The 19,416-nt window shown below is 43.1% G+C and overlaps 1 protein-coding gene across 2 annotated transcripts in view; it reads right to left on the reverse strand.

Annotated features, from left to right (window-relative positions):
- Ube2h (ubiquitin conjugating enzyme E2 H) overlaps positions 1-19,416 on the reverse strand; it is a 91,312-nt gene that overhangs the window by 43,243 nt on the left and 28,653 nt on the right. For both annotated transcript variants that reach the window (XM_051175846.1, XM_051175845.1), the window contains exons 2-3: positions 2,680-2,756; positions 1,705-1,779 (exon numbers count right to left, since the gene is read on the reverse strand). In XM_051175846.1, coding sequence (XP_051031803.1) covers positions 1,705-1,779; positions 2,680-2,756 — 152 coding nt within the window. The remainder of the gene's footprint in view (positions 1-1,704; positions 1,780-2,679; positions 2,757-19,416) is intronic.

The raw sequence follows: 19,416 nt of genomic DNA on the forward strand, positions 1-19,416 counted from the left end.
GTTCAAACTTGTAGATTCAAGCAATCCTATTTCAGCGTACTAAATAACTGCAGCTACGGATGAATGCTACGAAAGACCCTGATCAGTATCTTACTTTCTAGAAAAGAAACCATAGATCAGATTAGGTTTATGTAAAATATGAGAACCAGGTCTTTAATCCCAGCACTGGAGGAAGAGAAAGGCAGGCAGACCCCTGGAGCTAGCTCACTGGCCAGACAACCTAGCCTAACTGTAAGACCCAGGTTCCACTGAGAAAGACCCCCACCTGAGGTTGATATCTGACATCTGGCCTCGATACACCAACATATACACATTAACTCAACACACACTAAATATATACTCATAAATATTTTAAAAGCCAAGCTAAGGTTGATGGCATAGGCCTGAGATCAGGAGGTTGAGGTAAAAGGACAAATTAAGTCTACGCATAGGCAGGCAGGCAGCAGATACACACACACACACACACACACACACACACACTGTAAGGCAGGCAGACAGACAGCAGACACACACACAGTGTAAGCAGGCACTCTGCCACCAAGCTACACATCCAAACTCCACATCTTAATATGTTAGAGCTTAAAATAAACGCAAGAACAGTAGAAACACCAGATACTATGGGAGAAAGGTTTTAAAAGAACACGGAGTTGAGTTTATCTCATCATCACCCCTCTACGTCTATACAACTCAAAAAGTAAACCGTGCCGCCTTTTTTTAATGAGCCACTGCCTCTCAAAATGCTTAATGTATATCTTAACACTATTACATTGTTGATGACCAGAAAATGGGTCACCTCACAAACTGATTAGAACTCTTATGCAATCCTCCTTTGAAGGAAAGAACGGTTTGTACAAATATTTCAACTAGATCAACTTCCTCAGGGGAAGATAATACTCATTTGCAGAGTTATCAAATTCTGAAAAGTGTAGAAAGGCAAAACAAAACTTATGAATGTTAAATTAATTTGGTCATTTGACTTAACCAACTGTATACCATGTCATTAGGTAGAAGATAAGCAATATTTTAAGTTTAGGTATTTTAGGGCAGGGGATGTATGCAGCTGGACAGGTGTCTAGACAAGAGTCTGAACCCAGCAATGGAACGGAAAAAGGTCTTTCAGGATAAAGTTTATAAAGTTGCAGTGAAATATACCCTTTGCCTAAGACAAAAGGCTAAAGCTTGAGGAATAGCTACATTTATATAGCACAGGCTACATTCCCTAATTTAGTCTTGGCTTCTACGAAGCCCCATTGTTTCCTGTAAGCAGCAATATAAGGTAACAAAACCATTCTTGGAATATAAATTTTCTGTCTTTAAATAAGACACTTATGACTTATTTTAAGGTTTACTTTTGAAATAACACTGCAGTTAAGAGACACATGAATAACCCAGGTGTGGGAAACCAGAGCAGAAGAGCCCTATAAAGAGAGGGCACCTACTTTTGCCTCTGTGGAAAGGCTTTGATCCCCAGCTGCATAGGTCTAAGGTACATCATGCCCGTGAGCTGTGGCAGATTCAGTTATCCTGCTACAGGTGCACACCTTTAATCCCAGCACTCAGGAGGCAGAGGCAGGCGGATCTCTGTGAGTTCGAGACAAACCTGGTCTACAGGAGCAACCCTGTCTTGAAAAAATAAGTATCTATATGATTTTATTTTCCTCTTAGAGTTCAAAAATGTGTTAGAAGAACCAAATCATCACATACCTATAGACGGAGATTTGAAAGGGTATTTGTCAGGAAGATCCACTCTAACTTTCCACACTCCGCCTTCATATGGTGCTGGAACAGAAATGGAACATGTTATCCATTGGAATTGTGTCTTCAAATTAGAAAATGAATCCAAATCCCTCACTTCTGAAAAAGTCAGGAACTAGGTGGACATAGTGACTTAGGCTGCAATGTTAGCTAGCACTTACAAGGTAAAACAACAGGATTGCTGTGGGATTGCTGTGGGTTCCAGGCTGGCCTGAGTTATAAAGTGAGATCCTGTCTCGAGGAGGAAAACAAAAGCCCAGGACCAACTACAATCAGCAGGGAAGATACTCTATGTTCAGATGAATTCACTTTTCTTTAGGCTCTGTCTAACAGAACAAGCTGACTTAGGCTGCAGCATGAGGGCCCAAATTTCAAGAGCTACCTGCACTAGAGTAACTTCAAGATGGCTTGAACTTCGTGAGACTTTGCTTCAAAATAAAAAGTAATACGGGGGCTAAAGAGATGACTCGGAATTAAGAGCATTTGTTGCTCTTACAGAGAACCCAGATTAAATTTCCAGCAGCCACACTGTGGCTCACAACAATCCAAAACTCCAATTTCAGGAGATACGATGTCCTCTTCTGACCTCAAGAGTGCCTGACACATACATGGTGCACACACAGACAAAATACTCATACACATAATAAATAAATAAATAAACAAACAAACTTTTAAAAGTAAAGAAAGGACTAGGAAATGTAATTCCAAAAACAGAACAGAATATACACTCCCCAAGGAACACCTCTAAGTGGCCATTCATAACAGAACCCAGAAATTGTGAGAGTAAGTGAATGAATGACAAAGATTTCTTCACTCAATGGTTCTAATGTTAAAACTTACTTTTCAAAGCCATGCACCTGTTGGTAGTCCTACTGTCTAGTAAAAGATTATTAAAAAAGAACACATACCCACACATGTACTTACTTCCCTGTGGTCCATAAAACTTGACAACAAATTCATTGAGTCCTCCTAGAATTGTAACCTCATGTTTGCTTTCAATGCTGAAGTAAAAAGTAAAGGAAAGTACACGGGTTTTATAGCACATGAAAGAACTGCAGGTGACATCCGGGACTTGCCAGTTTGCAAATGTTACCAAACCATAGAAAACAGAACAACTCTAGTAGTTTAAGAGACAATTATACCCCTCATGAAAAGAATATGCATGAGCTTTGGATTCAGAGACTAGTAATATAAGCTCCCTCTCTGACCGTGTGTCTCTCTGCAAACTCGGGAAATACCACTTCATGGGATCTGTGTCAAGTTTAAACAGGGAAAGTGGAGCGAGTTTTCGGCATTTGTTTTCACTCATCCTTTTGCTCCCAACTAACCCTACCTAACCCTTTAGATGTATCTTTAGGGTCAGGTGTAGGTCAAGACTCTAATCACAGAGGGGCAACACTTCTATTCTCTTCCTCAAACATCACTCAGCCTTCAGACATCTTGAGAACGCCTTCATAGCATTAAGATTCAGGACCAGCTTAGACATGTTACTCTGTAATGAGCTTGCCATACAAGCGTGAGGACCTGAGTTTGATCCCCAGCACCTACCCCAAAAGCAGCTGTAACCCTAACAAGCACCAAGGAAGCAAAGAAAAGCAGATCTCAGGGGTTTCATGTTCAGCCAGCATAACCAGTAAGCCTTAGGTCGTGGTGAGAAACGCCGCCTCAAATACTATGGTGGGCCAGGCATGGTGGCATACACCTTCCATTCCAGCACAGGCCCAGTTCCTGACGTCAGGGTTACATAGTGAGATCTTGTTACAAACAAACAACAAAAAAAAAAAAACAAAACAACAAAAGACTCCCCACAAAAATAGCTCCTGAATAACACCTGTGGTTGACCTCTGACCTCCACATGCACACGCGCGCGCACACACACACGCACACGAGTGCATAGGTTTGCTCTCCCCTCTCTCCTCCCTATGTGAAGCTGGTAAAGAAAAATTTAAAGTGTATGACGAGTGTGGGAAAGGTCTTGGGAGGCTAAGGAGAGGACCCTGAGTTCAAGGGCAGTCTGGACTATACCATGAGCTGAGAGTCAGTACAGACTACATAACGAGACGACCTAAGAAAGGACCCCAAGAGCTCTGGGTCAGGGTCCACCCCAGTGATAGATAGTGCATGTGTTCAGCACGCACGAGAACCCAAATTCAATTTCCAGCACCCTGTCACAAAGTTAATTTAAAAAGTAAGATGTTATTAGAAAAGTAAGGGGGAGATGCCCTAAGAAAGAAAAGGCCCACAGATGGCCAGTGAGGTGTGCAGTTCTTGCAGATGACCAAGCCACTTCCCAGAACCATGGCAGGTGGCTCGCAAAGGCCTTCGACTCCAACTCCAGGAGGTTTGGTTGGATGCCTACTGGCCTTGTCAGGCACTTTAGTCGCATACATGTATACCCCGCTCCCACCCCCCAACACACACAATTAAAAGAAAATGTAAAGATATAACGGATTCAATTTATTAAAATCTCCCCCAAACACACTACAAATTGATAAAAACGAAACAGGAAAAACAAACACAAACACACACACACACACACACACAAAAAAAAAAAAAAAAAAAAAAAAAAACCCAAAAAAAAAACAAACAAAAAAACTGTTCAGTGAAGCATGGGGAACAGACTCCACCATCAGTCCAAAACCTAAACTTCCTTTTATTCACGTTTTACATCAACGCCGTTTTTACTTTGCTTTCGTTTGAGACAGGTTCCTGTGTGTAACCCTGGCTCTCCTAGAACTTGTTATATATAGACCAGGCTGGCCTCTCCTCCTTACTGTGGGATTAAAGGCATGCACCATTACATCCTAGCAGTTTCTTTTTTAAAGCCAGTCCCTGCTGGTAGGAATGGGATCTGATTTCATTTTCTTTTATAAACTGATGGGCTGGAGAGATAAACTGCTTCTCTTCAGAGGACACAGGCTGGATTCTCAGTACTCATAGGGTTTCCTCTTCTGGCCTCCTTGGGCACCACACACACACATGCAGGCAAAATATCCTTACATTTAAAAAAAAGTTACTCAAAAAGAAAAAAAGTTACTCCCAAGTACATGCCAGCATAGCTACAGCTATCATCACCAAAGCTCATTCAAATACCAGAAACAACGTAAATGTTCATTACAGTAGAAAGGATCAACTTTCTGTAGCCTCCTCGCCTCAAAAGAAGCCTTCAGTACTTACAATTGTGACTTATCCTTGGTCATCAGTTCTAGAAAACTAAAGACATCTTTTCTGTCCTGTATCAAAAGTGCGCAAAAAAACACTTTAATCTGCTTGCATCTACTTGACAAAGATTCCCTTTCCTAAATCATGTTAAAACAAGATAAGATCAATGCTCCTCTGTCTTTAGTACAACCCACATGCCAGACACAACAGGTCTCTAATTACACACTGAATCACACACAGGACTCCTTACCATAGTGCATTTTGTACGAGAATCTAAAGGCCAACTAAATGAAAAATGTAAAAGCTACAAGTTGGTAATAAACTGCTCAGACACTAAGTCAGACAGAAAAGGGATTCACCATGGAGACGTGCAGCAGGAGCCACAAGTGTCTTTCTCCTCTCCGCTGGGGAAGTCAAGGACAAGGGAAGGCAGAGAGGGCCAGTTAAAATGACAAAGCAATCGTCCTGAGATGCACTGGGTTAGACTAGTCAGTGTGGAAACTTGCTAAAAGACTCCTTTATCATTTGGGGGTGTTAAATGCTTTTACTACATTAAAAAAGAAATCTACAAATTCTCCAGGTGCTACTGATCAAAAAGAACCTGTCAAACCCATAAATCACATTTTATTCATTTCTAAGTTATTCACAAAATACCAGTTCTTACCTACTTAGTGTTTCACCTCAAGGATTTTGTTCTCACAACACTGATTGGCACTGAGGAACTCCAGTCCATTTCACTTAAAATACCAGCCACCCACCACCTTATTTCCCTGAATGGCATTACGGTTACACAATCTGTCAAGAGATAACTGACATTCTTGGCAAAATGTGTCTATCAGGATTTTCATTGATTTTTATATAGTCCAGTTATTTTCCAAAAAGGGAGAAAAGTACTGAGGAATAACCCTGACAGGTCAAGGACCTCGGTCTCAAAGACATCAGTGTGTGTCCTCAGCTCACAGATATGCCTTTATCAAGAAGTGGCCTCCAGGATGGTGTCCTAAGAAGACCAGGGTGAAGAATGTGCTTCTGCAGACACTTCATGGTCACTGCTCTCCAGTGAGAGTCTGTTTACAGCACCCCCTGAAGAGTGACCACATGGGAAACTTGCAGACACTGAACAGCTGTCAATTACCTGTCTATCTAACCCGGGGATTCATAATACTATTTCAAACTTTCTCTCACAGGAATAGTAACACAGTTATGAAGAGAACTTTAACTTCAATATGCAAAATAGTTAGCCTTAGGGGTGTAGGAATTGCTGGGCAGTGGCAGCACACAAGTCCTTGCATTTGGTGGGCAGAGGCAGGCGGATCTCTTTGTGAGTTCAAGGTCAGCCTGGTCTACAATGAGAATACCAGGAAAGCCAGGTATTCCCCCTACCCCCTCCAAATAAGTTTCGGAGTTGAGGCTGGTATGGTGTCACATGTCTATGATCAAACACTTGAAAGGTATAGGCTGGATCAAGAGTTCATGACCAGCATTGTAACATAGCAAGTCTGAGGCTCACCTTAGCAACACGAGAATCTTTCTGAGAAAATGGAAAGGAGGATAGCTGTAGGTCTCAAGTTTGTTCTCGATTTTCCTTTTCTTAGAGCACAGTTGTTATTCATTGTTTTGTATATAGTTTTGTATCAAGCCTAAATCTTTTCTTTTCTTTAGACTAAAAGGGGAATTTGTAGTGAGATATTCACTTTGTCCACATCTGTGGCACTGACCACGCCCAATGGGGGTGAAGACAGGGGCGGGAAGTGGCCTGAGGGAGCTAGGTCTGAGGAGAAGCCAGGGAACAGGCTGCCAACAGGAGAGCATCCGGAGGCATCCTCAGGACCAGGAACCTGCTGGTGTTCATCAGACTGTCTATGTTGTGAGTTATTTCTCCCTGAATAAACATCTATTCGGCCTATTTGTTTCTCCTGATCCTTATTAAACCACGATAGATGGCCAGTGGTCAAAAGCACTGGCTGCTCTTCCAGAGGTCCTGGGCTCAAATCCCAGCACCCACATGGCAAATCATAACTGTATGTTACTCCAGTTCCAAGTGATCTGGAACCGTCACACAGATATATACGCAGGCCAAACACCAATTCACATAAAATAAATAAATCATTTTTTAAAGTGGGAGGGGGAAAGAGGTCAACCCCCCACCCAAATTTTAAGAAATGACCTAATGGTTTTCTTGAGGCACAATACGTGGTCTGGGAAAGGGAAACTATCAAGTGATACAGATTTTAAGAAACAAATTTCACATCAAGAAGATGGTTCTGCCAAGACAGTAAGTCAACAGCTAACACTGCAATCAAATGTAAGTGACTTGGGGCTGGGAACTTGCTCTGCCTGCAGGAGGCCCTAGGTCTGTTTTACCCTAGCAGTGGAAACGGGAAGTGGGAAGAGGAGAAGAAGGGGTAAGAGAAAGATGCAACAGACAATGAAAACTGGCTTCATAAGATGTCCATAACTAAACCAGTCACAGTGAAATATATGGCTCTTAGGAACCCACAGCACCCGGACAGAATAACAGCCTAGTACTGACTTTAAGTGGCACAAAAGCAGGGCGCTGGCTAGGAGGAGGAGCTTGCATTTAAAAAGGCACTGGACATGACTGAGGGAGACCTGGTAAGTGTGAGTGTAACCAGGGCTGTACAGCAAGTTCCATGACAGCCTGGGTTACAAACTGAGAGCCTTTCTCAAAAAACAAAACAAACAAAAAGTGTATGAGTGAAGGATGTGTTCTTCCCAGTAAGAGTGGAATCCTTATTCAAATAAAAATAAAATCAGAACCAAGGTAGTAAGAAAATAAGCATTACTTGAGAGGCTGAGGTAGGCCGGTCTCTGAGTTCCAGGACAGCAGGAGCTACAGACAAACCCTACTGCAAAAAAAGAAAAGAAAAAGAATGAGCGGGGGCTAGGGAGATGGCTCACTGCTGCTCTTCCAGAAGACAGACCACCATCTTCAGCTTCAGGGGCCTCCACGGGCACTGCACACAGATGGTGCAGACACATACACAGGCAAAACACCCACACATGTAAAATAAAAGGGTCCAGGTCTGGTTCCCAGAACCCACTATCAGGTGGCTTACAACTGTGGAAAAAGTAAAAAGTGAAGCCTGTAACTTCACTCACACAGACCCAACCACATATGAAAATAAAAAGTAACTGGGCAGTGGTGGTGCACACCTTTAATTCCAGCACTCAGGAGGCAGAGGCAGGTGGATCTCTGTGAGTGCAAGGCCAGCCTGGCCTACAAATCTACACAGAGAAACCCTGTCTCGAAGAAAACAAGAAAAACAAACAAACACAAAAAAAACCAAAACAAAACAAAAAAAAAAAAACTTCTAAATAAACTCAGAGAGAAAGAGACAGAGACAGGGTTCTGGTAATAAAAATCCCCGAATGTAAAAAAGCTGGGGCAGATCTTTACTTGTTTCTCTGAACTGAGAAGAAACACTACAGGGCAATCAACTAATAAATAGATACATGTCATCTTTTATTTTATACTCTATTTTCCCAAAACCAGCTTTAAGCTTTGTATATGAAATAATAGGAACCACTTAAGCTGGTTTATGGAGAATACAATGTGAATCTATTATATCCACAACAGATCACAGAGACTTCATTTCTATCAGAACTTGTTTACTAAAATTCTAAACATCTTCCACATAAGCACCATATGCCAAACAAAAGTCACTCTTAAACAGTGTCTCCTATAAGAAAGCCTAAAAATGTAGTAAGAACATAAGACATCCTGATTAAGTGGGAAATACAGCCCAGGCGTAAGGACTCATCGTGTCTGTAACAGGCAGGAGGAAAGGCTGATAAGAATTTGAGGCTTAGGCTACTGTATGACTCCCAGAAGGCAGGCTTAGACGGCTTTGCATGTAATGGTGCTTGCTACCACCCTGATGGCTTCCAGTTCAATCCGAGACCTACATGAAGAAAACAGATTCCTGAAGTTGTTCTTTGATCTCCACACACACACCATGACAAGTATACACAAAGACACTACATACATGTAACAGTATGGGAACAGGGAGCTTACGTTAACACAATGATTTTAAAAATATACTATTTGGGCACATAGAGGTGGGAACAAGCTTTTAAAGTAAATATTTAAGACAGAAATAGTAGGGTACAACTGTAACCCAGCCAGCCCTTGGAAGTGGAGGCAGAAGGGTCGGAGTAGAAGACCATCCTCAGCTACACAATAAACTGGAGATCTTGTCTCATAAAAACAAAACACTGAAATAATAAAATAAAATATAGCAAAGACTTAAGTTAGGTCCAGAGAATACTAAAAGTTTACTAGGACGAAGGAATGCTACAAAGTAAGAAAAGGCTGGACAAGAGCTCTTAGTGGGGCCTCGAGGCAGCTGATCCAGCAAGCCCGGATGCAGCATTTCCGAGCACAGTTTGTGTCCCTGTGCTTTACAGAGATGAACCAGCTGAGGTGTGCAGGACGGGATAGACAGGGCTGAAAAAGAAGAGGACATTCTAGACCTCAGCCAAGACAATGGTTACAGGGAGGATAGGAGAGTTCATAGATTCTGCAGTTTACTGAACAGGGCACAAAGCTCTATTGTTGCTAAAGTATGGTTTCATTAAAGAAATGTTTTTAATTTTTTAAAGAGTCAGAGTCTTATGATGTAGCCCTGGCTGGTCTGGTACTTGCTATGAAGTCCAGTTTGGCCTTTAGAGCTGCCTGCCTCTGCCTTCCAAGTGTTAAAATAAAAGTCATGCACTGCCACACCCAACATACTTTATTGTTTTGGTGGGTTTTTTTTTTTTTTTTTTTTTTTTTTTTGAGAAAGGAGTTATGTTGTTCAGGCTAGACTCAAATTCACTATGCAACCAAGGAAGACCTTAAATACCTCAGCTACAGATGTGAATTACCACATCCAGGCTTGTTTTTAAGAGTTAACAAGCAAACAAATAAACAAAAAACCCCAAATGTCAACACCTATTTCCTAATTTCTAATTTCTTATCTTTTCTTTCCAGGCATGGTTTTCTATGAATAGCCCAGTCTGTCATGGAACTCACTATGCTAGCCCATGCTAGCCTTGAACTTTCCATCTTCCTCATTCAGCTTTAAGCACTGCAATTATACCTGTATTACCCCATACCCAACCTCTTAATCTCTCAACTTCTTTGTGTCTATTTCTCTATGTTTTTAAATGAGACCAGGCTGTCCTCAAACTCATGAGCCTGCTACCTCCACCTTTCTAGTGCTATGACTGTGGGGATGCCACCTTTACTTCCTTAAACTGCCACTTTCCTGAGTATAAGTCACATTATCCAGAGCTAACTCAATCCCTGAAGACACAGACTTAAAACAACTATTTAAAAATGATCACTCAGATATTATAATTAAGGCAGTGATACTTCTACAAAGAAGTGTCTTGTTGACATTTTCATGGTGACATATATGCTACGTCTACAAAGTAATGGATAAGAATAAAGGCAGCACGGTCCACTGGTGTAAGGTGCGGGGTTAAAGAATGAATAAATACCAAGTATTGCTACGCATTCAACAGATGAACGTTATCAAAGTGTGAACAATAATGGATTGTAGAAATTGAAAAAGATCTCAGATGCTGTCATCCCTCTAAAGAATATACAACACACCGTGGAGTATAGTCATGGAACTACTTTAAAAAGTTCAAGGTCCTCAACCCACACTGTGGCTGGCTCTCCCTAGAATGGCTAATTACTAGTGTGGGTGTTCAGAGATCAATAATTCCCAACTTCACTGGTATGACTTCAATAACAAATGTTTCTTAAAACAAGCTTTTAAATTTTTAAATGTAAATCCAGAGGGGGGGAAAAGGGAAGATAACGCATATCTACATATAACTAGTTTACCTTTATGAACAGGTCAGAAACCACTTCTCTAAAGATCTGATCAGGTTGTCTAAACTTAACACTGTCATGTCATCTGCCAGTATTTTGGGCCACATTCATGGCTATCTTGGGATTTGTGTAACCCAAATGCAGGTTAGACATGTCCATGAATGGCCACTGTTCCTTTTACTACTCCGTGTTCATTAGGCACAGCAGGTGTCAATTATTAAGTGGCATTCAACTTTGATTTCATACAAATTAAAAGGAGCCAAACAACAGCACACACTTAGTCCTGTTTAAAGCAACACGCACAAAGGAGTAAGAGGTTCAAGATCACTCACTGCCAAAATTTTAAGCTGAAGAAAGCAAAGAAAGCAAAGCACAGATATAGCAGCTGGAGCCGGGTGGTGGCGCACACCTTTACTCCTAGCACCAGGGAAGTGGAGGCAGGCTGATCTCTGTGAGTTCAAAGCCAGCCTGGTCTTCAGAGTGAGTTCCAGAACAGTGAGAGACACAGAGAAACCTTGCCTTAAAAAAACAAGCAAAACCAAAAATAAACAACAATCTAGCTGGTATGTTAAATGGGATCTTCACATGATCTGCCAAATCCAGAACTCTGTTTCAAACCAAACCAGAATGCCTTTACTCAGCTGGGCTCAGTTTCTACTGTCCACTTCATATTTTAAAAGTAATCTAAAGCAATTCGGAAAACCACAGCCTCCTCTTGAATGAAAGTCTGCTTAAAATCTACTGGAGTCAGGCTTAGTGGGGCATATACATTATCCCCATCACTTTAGAGGCCAAGGTTTCCCAATTCAGGGCCAGTCTGAGCTACAGAGTGAGTTCAAGCCCAACCTGGTCAACTTGGTGAGATCCTGTCTTGAAACAAAAACCAAGATGATCAGCCTAGATTGGACTTGGCGTCAAAACTGATGGCCTGAGTTTAATCCAGGAACCCATTCCTATTGTCCCGCTTTGTTGTCCTGACTGCCACACAGTGGCCACAGCATGCATGTCCCCACACATACACGCACAAATATCACTATCTGAAACTGTCTCATTTCAGCCTTCAATTAGGATGAAAAAAGAAACCTATGTCATTGATTTTATTTTAAAAATCCACAGAAAATAAGAAAAACAATTTTTTATGGGGGATGGACAATGTAGCTTGATGAATAACAATGCTTGTTTAGCATGCATGAAGCCTGAGTTCAATCCCCACATCACATAGATAGACCAGATATGATTGTTGTGAATCACAAATCAGAGGATCAGAAGTCCAGGGCTCCATAGTGAGTACAAGGCCATCCTGACCTAATGAGTTCTTGCTGCCCTTGCTACTCTTCTGGAGTATTCAGGCTCCGTTCCCAGCATGCGTGTCCTACTGCTCACACATGCCTTCAACTCCAGTTCCCAGGGATTAGACTCCCTCTCTGTCTTCTGAGGGTACCCAAATATACATGGCATTCACTCAGAAACAGAAACACACAAGACACACACACACACACCTATTAACAAGAAATGCCAAGACCAGCGAGATGGTGAAAGCAGTTAAGTGTGCGCATCACAAGCACAGAGGTCAGAGTTCAGTCCCTGGGACCCATATCAACGCACAAGGAGAAAACCAACTCTGCAAAGTGGTCTTGTGACTGTTCTTACCCACGACAATAAACAAAATTAAAAAAGAAATGCTTTTAACATGGCAAAGCATTCCAATAAATGAGAATAAAACCCTGGACAGTCAAGGGCAGTGACATGGAAGGACACTGTAAGTAGACATGCAATGTGATACACGGGTGATGTAGAGCTATTTTCGGCACAGTAAGTTAACAGGTGGCGGTGGGGCTTGCCATTCTAACAGGATCGGTTGCTCCCGACCAGCAGAGGTGATTAATACAGCAGTGAACAGGCAGCCTGGTTCACAATATGGGAAGTGGCTATGTTTTACAGAAGCTGACCTAATCAGTAACAGAAGTACAAGATTTAAATACACATGAATAATTAAAATGAGGTTGAACTTACATAAGGTTGGGAAATACAGGCAGGAAACTAAAGAAGTTCCTCAGAGAAATACTTTTAAACAATTCAGGGGGAGAGGGCGTACCAAACCATGTAGTAACCGGGAGAAAACAAACCTAGACACAGACACAAGGGTGGCTGCATGTATAGTAGAAGAGCTGATGTAGATGTAGGAGAGTTGACAGGGCTCCTGGGTTCTCCCCCACCCCCGCCCCTTCCTGTGTGCACCTTGGGTGCCACGGAGACATTCAGAAAGCAGAGCACAAACAGCTCAGGCCATGATCTCAGCAGTCAAGGAGACTGAGGTAGGACGTAGGACACAGTACAGCTCTCAGTCTCTTTAGAAAGATGTGAGGAAGTAAGTATTTTTAGACTTCATCTTAATTCTTCCCCATGATTTTCCTGCAAAGGACACATCTCATAAGATATAACTGTAATTTTCCTTTTTTGTTGCTGTTTTTCTTGTAGAGCAGGCAGGTCTCAAACTCGCAGGGATCCAGGTGCCTCTTCCTCCCAAGTGCTGCAATTAAAGGTGTGTGTCACCACTACCCGGCGTTTCAGGGTTTCTGGGTATAGCCTTGGCTACCTGAAACTTGCTCTGTAGTCTCAAACTCGAGATCAATCTGCCCCTGCCTCCTGAGTGCTGGAATTAAAGGCTACCCCTTTCTTCCCTGGCACAGTTATAGTTTTCAATTATTTTTGATTACTGACATCTCAGAAAAGCAAACATAAACATTTAGAATCCCAAATTCAAACTGGGAGGTATGGCGCGCGGTCTTTAATCCCAGCACTTGGGAGGCAGAGGCAGGTAGGTCTCGGAGTTTGCCTGGTCTACAGAGCTAGTTCCAGAACAGGCTCCAAAGCAATATAGAGAAGCCCTGTCTTGGAGGGAAAAGTTCTAACACTAATAATTTCAATTAGATCTTAACCTATACAAGTCCCGTCTATATTCATTCATCTACCCACAAAGGGGCTGACACAGAAGGCCTTTCAGTTTGGCTGGCCGATTTCGTTTCCTGAAATACAATGAACATTCTCCTCCTCAGGGACTTTTTGCTGTCTGTTTCTTCTGCCTAACCCTGACTTCCCTGTTTCTACAGATAGCTGCTTCTTGGGATGTCGAGATGGCTCAAGAAGTTGAGAGCACTGGCTGCTCTTCTAGGACTCGGGTTCAATTCCCATCACCCACATAGCAGTTCACAATTGTTTGTAACTCCAAGAACTGACACCCTGACATACATGCAGAGAAAACGCTAATGTGCGCACACGCGCATGCATACACACATACACACACAAAGAGAGAGAAATGAATATTAAGAATAGTAGTTGTGTGTTTTGCTAAACAATGAGGAATGCGAATGTCTGTCTTTAGACAGCTCAAAGTACCCTCCATCACCAGGAAGGAAGATAAGAGATGCGGTAGGCACGTGCTCACACTCATCCTAGCCTAGGAGGCTGAGGACGCAAAAGGAGTTTAACAGGTGTTGCTGCTGAGGGACCTGCCATTCCTGACATAGGAAGATGGCTTCTGAGAGCTAAACTTTGAAACCAACACACAAGGAACAAAGTGAAGAGGAACTCAGGGAATGTTTTGACTCTCTGAAACTTGAAATTCTGAGGTGAAGGCAGATAGACAGACAGAGCTGTACTCACAATGTGCCTAGCAGGGAACACTCACAGGGCTATCAACCACAGCAAGGCTCCAGAAGAGCCAGGCTAGGTGTATTCACACACCAACAAACAAGCTGTCTTCCAAAAAGGCACCAAAACAAAGACATGCTTCTGGCAGGGAGGGGCCCCTGAGACCCCAGAGAGGAAAGGCTGAGTGGCACTGGATGCTGCCTCTGGGCCAGCTCTTTCTCAAACAGTCTTCTGGTTGTGGCATCTGACTCCCTGTTATGTCCACAGAGACAAGACACTTGTCCACACTGACAAATGCTGGCTTTCCAGTTTTACTTCCAGATTTGTGAGTTTAGTTCATCTGGGCCAAAGAAATCACCCTGCTCTTAGTTCAAACTGCATAAGATAAATAAGGGCAACAAAAGCAGACTCAGCCTGAGCTCAATGTGTAAGAAAACTGTTGGAGGACAAATAATAGCAACACTTTGAGTTACCTGGGAATCATATAATTCAGCAAAGGAGTGTGGGACACAGATCCCAGTTAGGGCAAATAAATCTGAAGTCTTTGAGCCAGGCAGTGGTAGTGTATGCCTTTAGTTCCTGCGCTTGGGAGGCAGAAGTAGGCAGAGCTCTGTGAATTTGAGGCCAGCCTGGTCTACAGAGCTAGTTCCAGGACAGCCAGGGCGGTTACACAAAGAAACCTGGGGGAATGGGAGGGGGTAGAGACCAGGTGTGGTAGAGCACACCTTTAATCTCAGCACTGGGGGGGGGGGGCGGGGGCAGGTGGTTTTGAGTTTGGGCCTGCCTGGTCTACACATTGAGTTCCAGGACAGCCAGGGCTAAATAATCCGTCTCAAAAACCCAACTACCAGGAAATTACATGGGCTACTACTGAAATAGGCTTCTCTCTTTCAAGCAAGCATTGCCGAAGGGTCCAGAAGGTTTTCCTGGAAGAATCCTACTGGGAAAGATCAACTCTGTCTCAGCCAGCCTTAATTTCAGAACTACTTCACTCTTGTGTTTTCTCCACACTCCTCAAGCTGTTGATTTGTTATGAGGATCACTGAAGCATGCAGACATTTCTTCTTGCAGGCACAGCTAACTATCTGCACAAGTCCAGCCTCCAAACCTCAAGAGCATGGCACTTCCGCTTTTCAGCCCACTTTCAAGGGCCACTGTTTCTCATATTAGAGCAGTCCTGGAGTACAGGCTACAGCAGGGGTGACCCCGGCAGCGCTTCCCCAACAATTTCATTTCAGCAATTTCATTTCAGAAGTTCTTAATCCCTTAGTCAGAAGTCAGAATGCAATTTTCCTCACAATAAAAGTCAATTTAACTAACTTGAATCTGACATGCACTGTTTTATTTTGAAATATTAATCCTCACCCACATAAATCTTTTGGAAAACCAATGCACAGAGTTTTAAACTGAGACACCAATGCAAATAAAGCCCTTCTCTCTCAGAAGAGAAGAAGATAAAAGATCAAAATTACTATAAGGAGCAGGGAAAAAATGTCAGGGGGCAAATGACTAGAAATGGGAAGAACTATGTGTGTGCTAAAATAACTGGGGGACAGACATGACATGTAGCATGCCTGGTATCCCAACACATTAAGGGGAGACGGCAAGATCAGGAGTTCAAGGTCATCTTAAAGAGCAGCCTGGTTATAATCAGACCCTGTCTCAAAAAGGAGGGTGGGGTTAGGCTGGGGAGATGGCTCAGTCAGTAAACAGAAAGATCCCTGGGCACTCACAGAAAGAGGGAGACTACTACACCTCTAATTCTAGTGCTGAGGAGGCACAAGCTTAACTTTGGGGTAATAATTAATTTTTGGGAGAAGCTGATTGACAAGCCTTATATAAACATTAGTTCCAAATCAGGTGTGGTAGTTCATGCCTCTAATCTTAGCACTGGGGAGGCACACACAACGGTTTCAGTGTATTTGATACCCGCCTGGAATTCATACCAGGTTCTAGGCTAGTCTGGGCTGCACAGTGAACTGTCTTCAAAATAAGAAAAAAACCCAGTGTGAAGGCACACATGTACAATCTCGTCATTCCGGATGCTGAGACAGAAGACTGCTCATGAACTGAGGCCAAAGTTAAGCTTTAAACAGAATTGCCCTGGCAGCAAAAAGAAGAAAATGGGAAGGAAGCAGACAAGGTAGGAAGAGACCTCATGCTGTGAGGTTCCTACAGATGCAGCAAGGGGGGAGGGTAGAGAGAGCGAAGTAAATGCTTGCCCACAAAGCCTGGCTACCTGCATTCAACGCCTAGGACCCGGAAAAGTGGACAGAGCAAGTCACACAACTTCACAATGTGTACAGGGGCACGTGCACCACCCACCCCACTATCAATTACACACAAACAAGGCACATGAATTTAATCTCAGCATTTGGGAGGCAGAGCCAGCAGAACTGAGTTTGAGGCCAGCCTGGTCCCAGAACAGTGAGAGCTACAAAGTGAGACTCCATCTCAACATAACATCCCCCACCCAAAGGATTGGAGAACAGAATGCTTAAGTCAAAAGACAATTTATTGACATGATCATAAAATAAAGAGAAGCCTGACATTTCTTATACACAATTCAGTGTTGGGCCGCCTAATGCACAAAGCATCCCTCTCTACCACACCACTGCCCTCGTTCCTACATACATACCATCCTTGTCCAGATGACATTCTAAGCACCTGGGGCCTGTTTATCTCATTTGAGCCCCTTTGCCGTCCCATGAGGACACCCACGCATTTTCCAGATTAGGTTAAAAGCCTGACCTCAAGACCCCTGGGGAGTGGGTGGGAGAACCAGGTCTAACCTCTCTGGTTCTGTACCTACCCACACTCTCACACCGAGAGAAAGAACATCTGGAAAGAGAGCCAACAGGACCTGCTGCTAGCTAGCAGAACACATGGCTGGTCCGTCCCCCTTTGAACTCGGTGCAGATCTTAGAACACAGGGACACAGCACTAGTGTGGCACCTCTGCCAGGACACAGTGGATTCTTAGTGCAAGATGCTAGCTCACAGATCAGTTTTCTGAACCCTCTTGTGAACAGGACAGAGGATGCTTGTAAATCAGAAGCTGTATTACCGTACTCTGTGAAGGTACATGGCACACTGAGGAGAGAACGTTAAGCTCTCCCTGAGCCAGGCTTCAACAGAAGACTTATGAAATCAACTTCTCTTCTCTGAGACACTTCCTGGCTACGGAGGCCTCACTCCTTACCACCTGGACCAGGGAGTTACCTGTCATGCAGAATTTAGTTAGTGTTCAGAGCTAAAGCTCCAGACAGACTTGGGCAGCCTAAGCTCATTGCCCCACTCTGAAATTTTACTTAACCCAAGTAAAGTAAAACACAACTAGTTATCTTAAGAGTCATTCTGAGGACTGAGGAAGCCACACAAAGTGCTTTAAAAAAAAAAAAAGTGCATACTTGGCACAGGACACACTGCCATGTCAGCTGCTATTCTACTGATAATATGTCTGGCTTAGAGGAGGTATTCACAAAGCCTTGACACTAGTACAAGCTAAGGATAATGACAACCCCCCTCCACCACCACTAGGCATAGTCTTTAGGAGAAGCTACATCCTTTCTTGAGGTTGTGAGAGTAACTTTTACAGCTCTCCAGGGGTGAGGGATACACATTTCATAAAACTAAAACCGCCGGATTGCCTCCTTTTTGTTAAATGGTAGGAAGGCTCTTCATCTGCTGATTCAGTCTTCAAACTACTTACCAAAAGCACTCTAGTGCTTGCCCTGAAAACAAACACTTTCCCACATACAGCCCTCAGAGCAGGCAGTTAAGAGCAGGACAGCCATCTGCTCGGCAGTGGACTTGGGCCCCGAAGAGCTGCTTGCTTGTACCTGTGAGCACAGCAGAAGCAAACACACCAGGCTCCGTGGCCCAGGCAGAAGCTGTCAGCACATGCACCTGACTTGAACCTCACTAGCATCCCCAAAGCCATGAACACGCTGAATTCCATGGGTTTTCCTGTCTACCATTAGTTAGGATATAGAAACAAGAGCTAAGGGAAGTTAAAGGCAATCTGTAACAAATAAAATATTCCTTGACTTCTTTTAGCCTAAGTCCATTTAGCCAAAATGTGCTTTTCATGCCAAGTTCAATTATTAAAGACAAAATGAAACCCTTAAAAATCCTTACTCTGAGCTTTCTCAGATGCATTTTAAACTTCCGTGGCTCATATTTCTCCACCTGCTTTTTTCTTCAAATAATTTTGGATTTTTTCCTAAGCAGATAATTATATCTATTCTAGGACTCTAAAAACAAAGTTTTAATGGGCAGTATAACTAATTGGCTTAATCTTCCATTAAAAATATCCAATTCATCTGGACACAGTGGCTCTTGCCTATAACCCTAACACCTCAGAGATGGAGGCAGGGGACTGCCCTGAGTATGCCAGCCAGTGGGGTTAGGGAGCAAAATCCTGCCACACAAAAACATTACTATTCCCCATAAAGATGAAACAACCCCAACTCCCCACAAGGATAATTCAATGTGAGGAGTAGCCAAGACAGCACAGGAAAATAATCTCCAGACATTAGCTTTATTCACCACAGAAACCAACACACTTGGCTTCCACAATGAGACTAGTTTTGCCTTAAACTTTTCAGTTATTTGAAACAGTATACATACAAGTGGTTAGTAATTTTGCATTTTTGCTTAAATATTTCTCATTACATTTACTCTGGTGGAGGGTACATGTATGGGAACACACACTGGAAGCAGAGGACAGCTTGTGGGAGGTACATTTTTTCCCACTACCAAATGGGTCATGAGGATCAAACTCATGTACAGACCCAGCAGCAAGCCTCCAGCCACTGGGCCACCTTCAAAACATGTATCCACAATCAACTTCTAAAAAAAGAATTGCAGGCGATGGTGGTGCCCACCTTTAGTCCCAGCACTCAGAAGGCAGAGCCAAGAAGATCTCTGTGAGTTTGAGGCCAGCCTGGTCTACAGAGAGAGAGTTCCAGGACAGACTCCAAAGCCACACAGAGAAAC

Source organism: Phodopus roborovskii, unplaced genomic scaffold, assembly GCF_943737965.1.
Source record: "Phodopus roborovskii unplaced genomic scaffold, PHOROB, whole genome shotgun sequence".
NCBI classification, from domain to species: domain Eukaryota; kingdom Metazoa; phylum Chordata; class Mammalia; order Rodentia; family Cricetidae; genus Phodopus; species Phodopus roborovskii.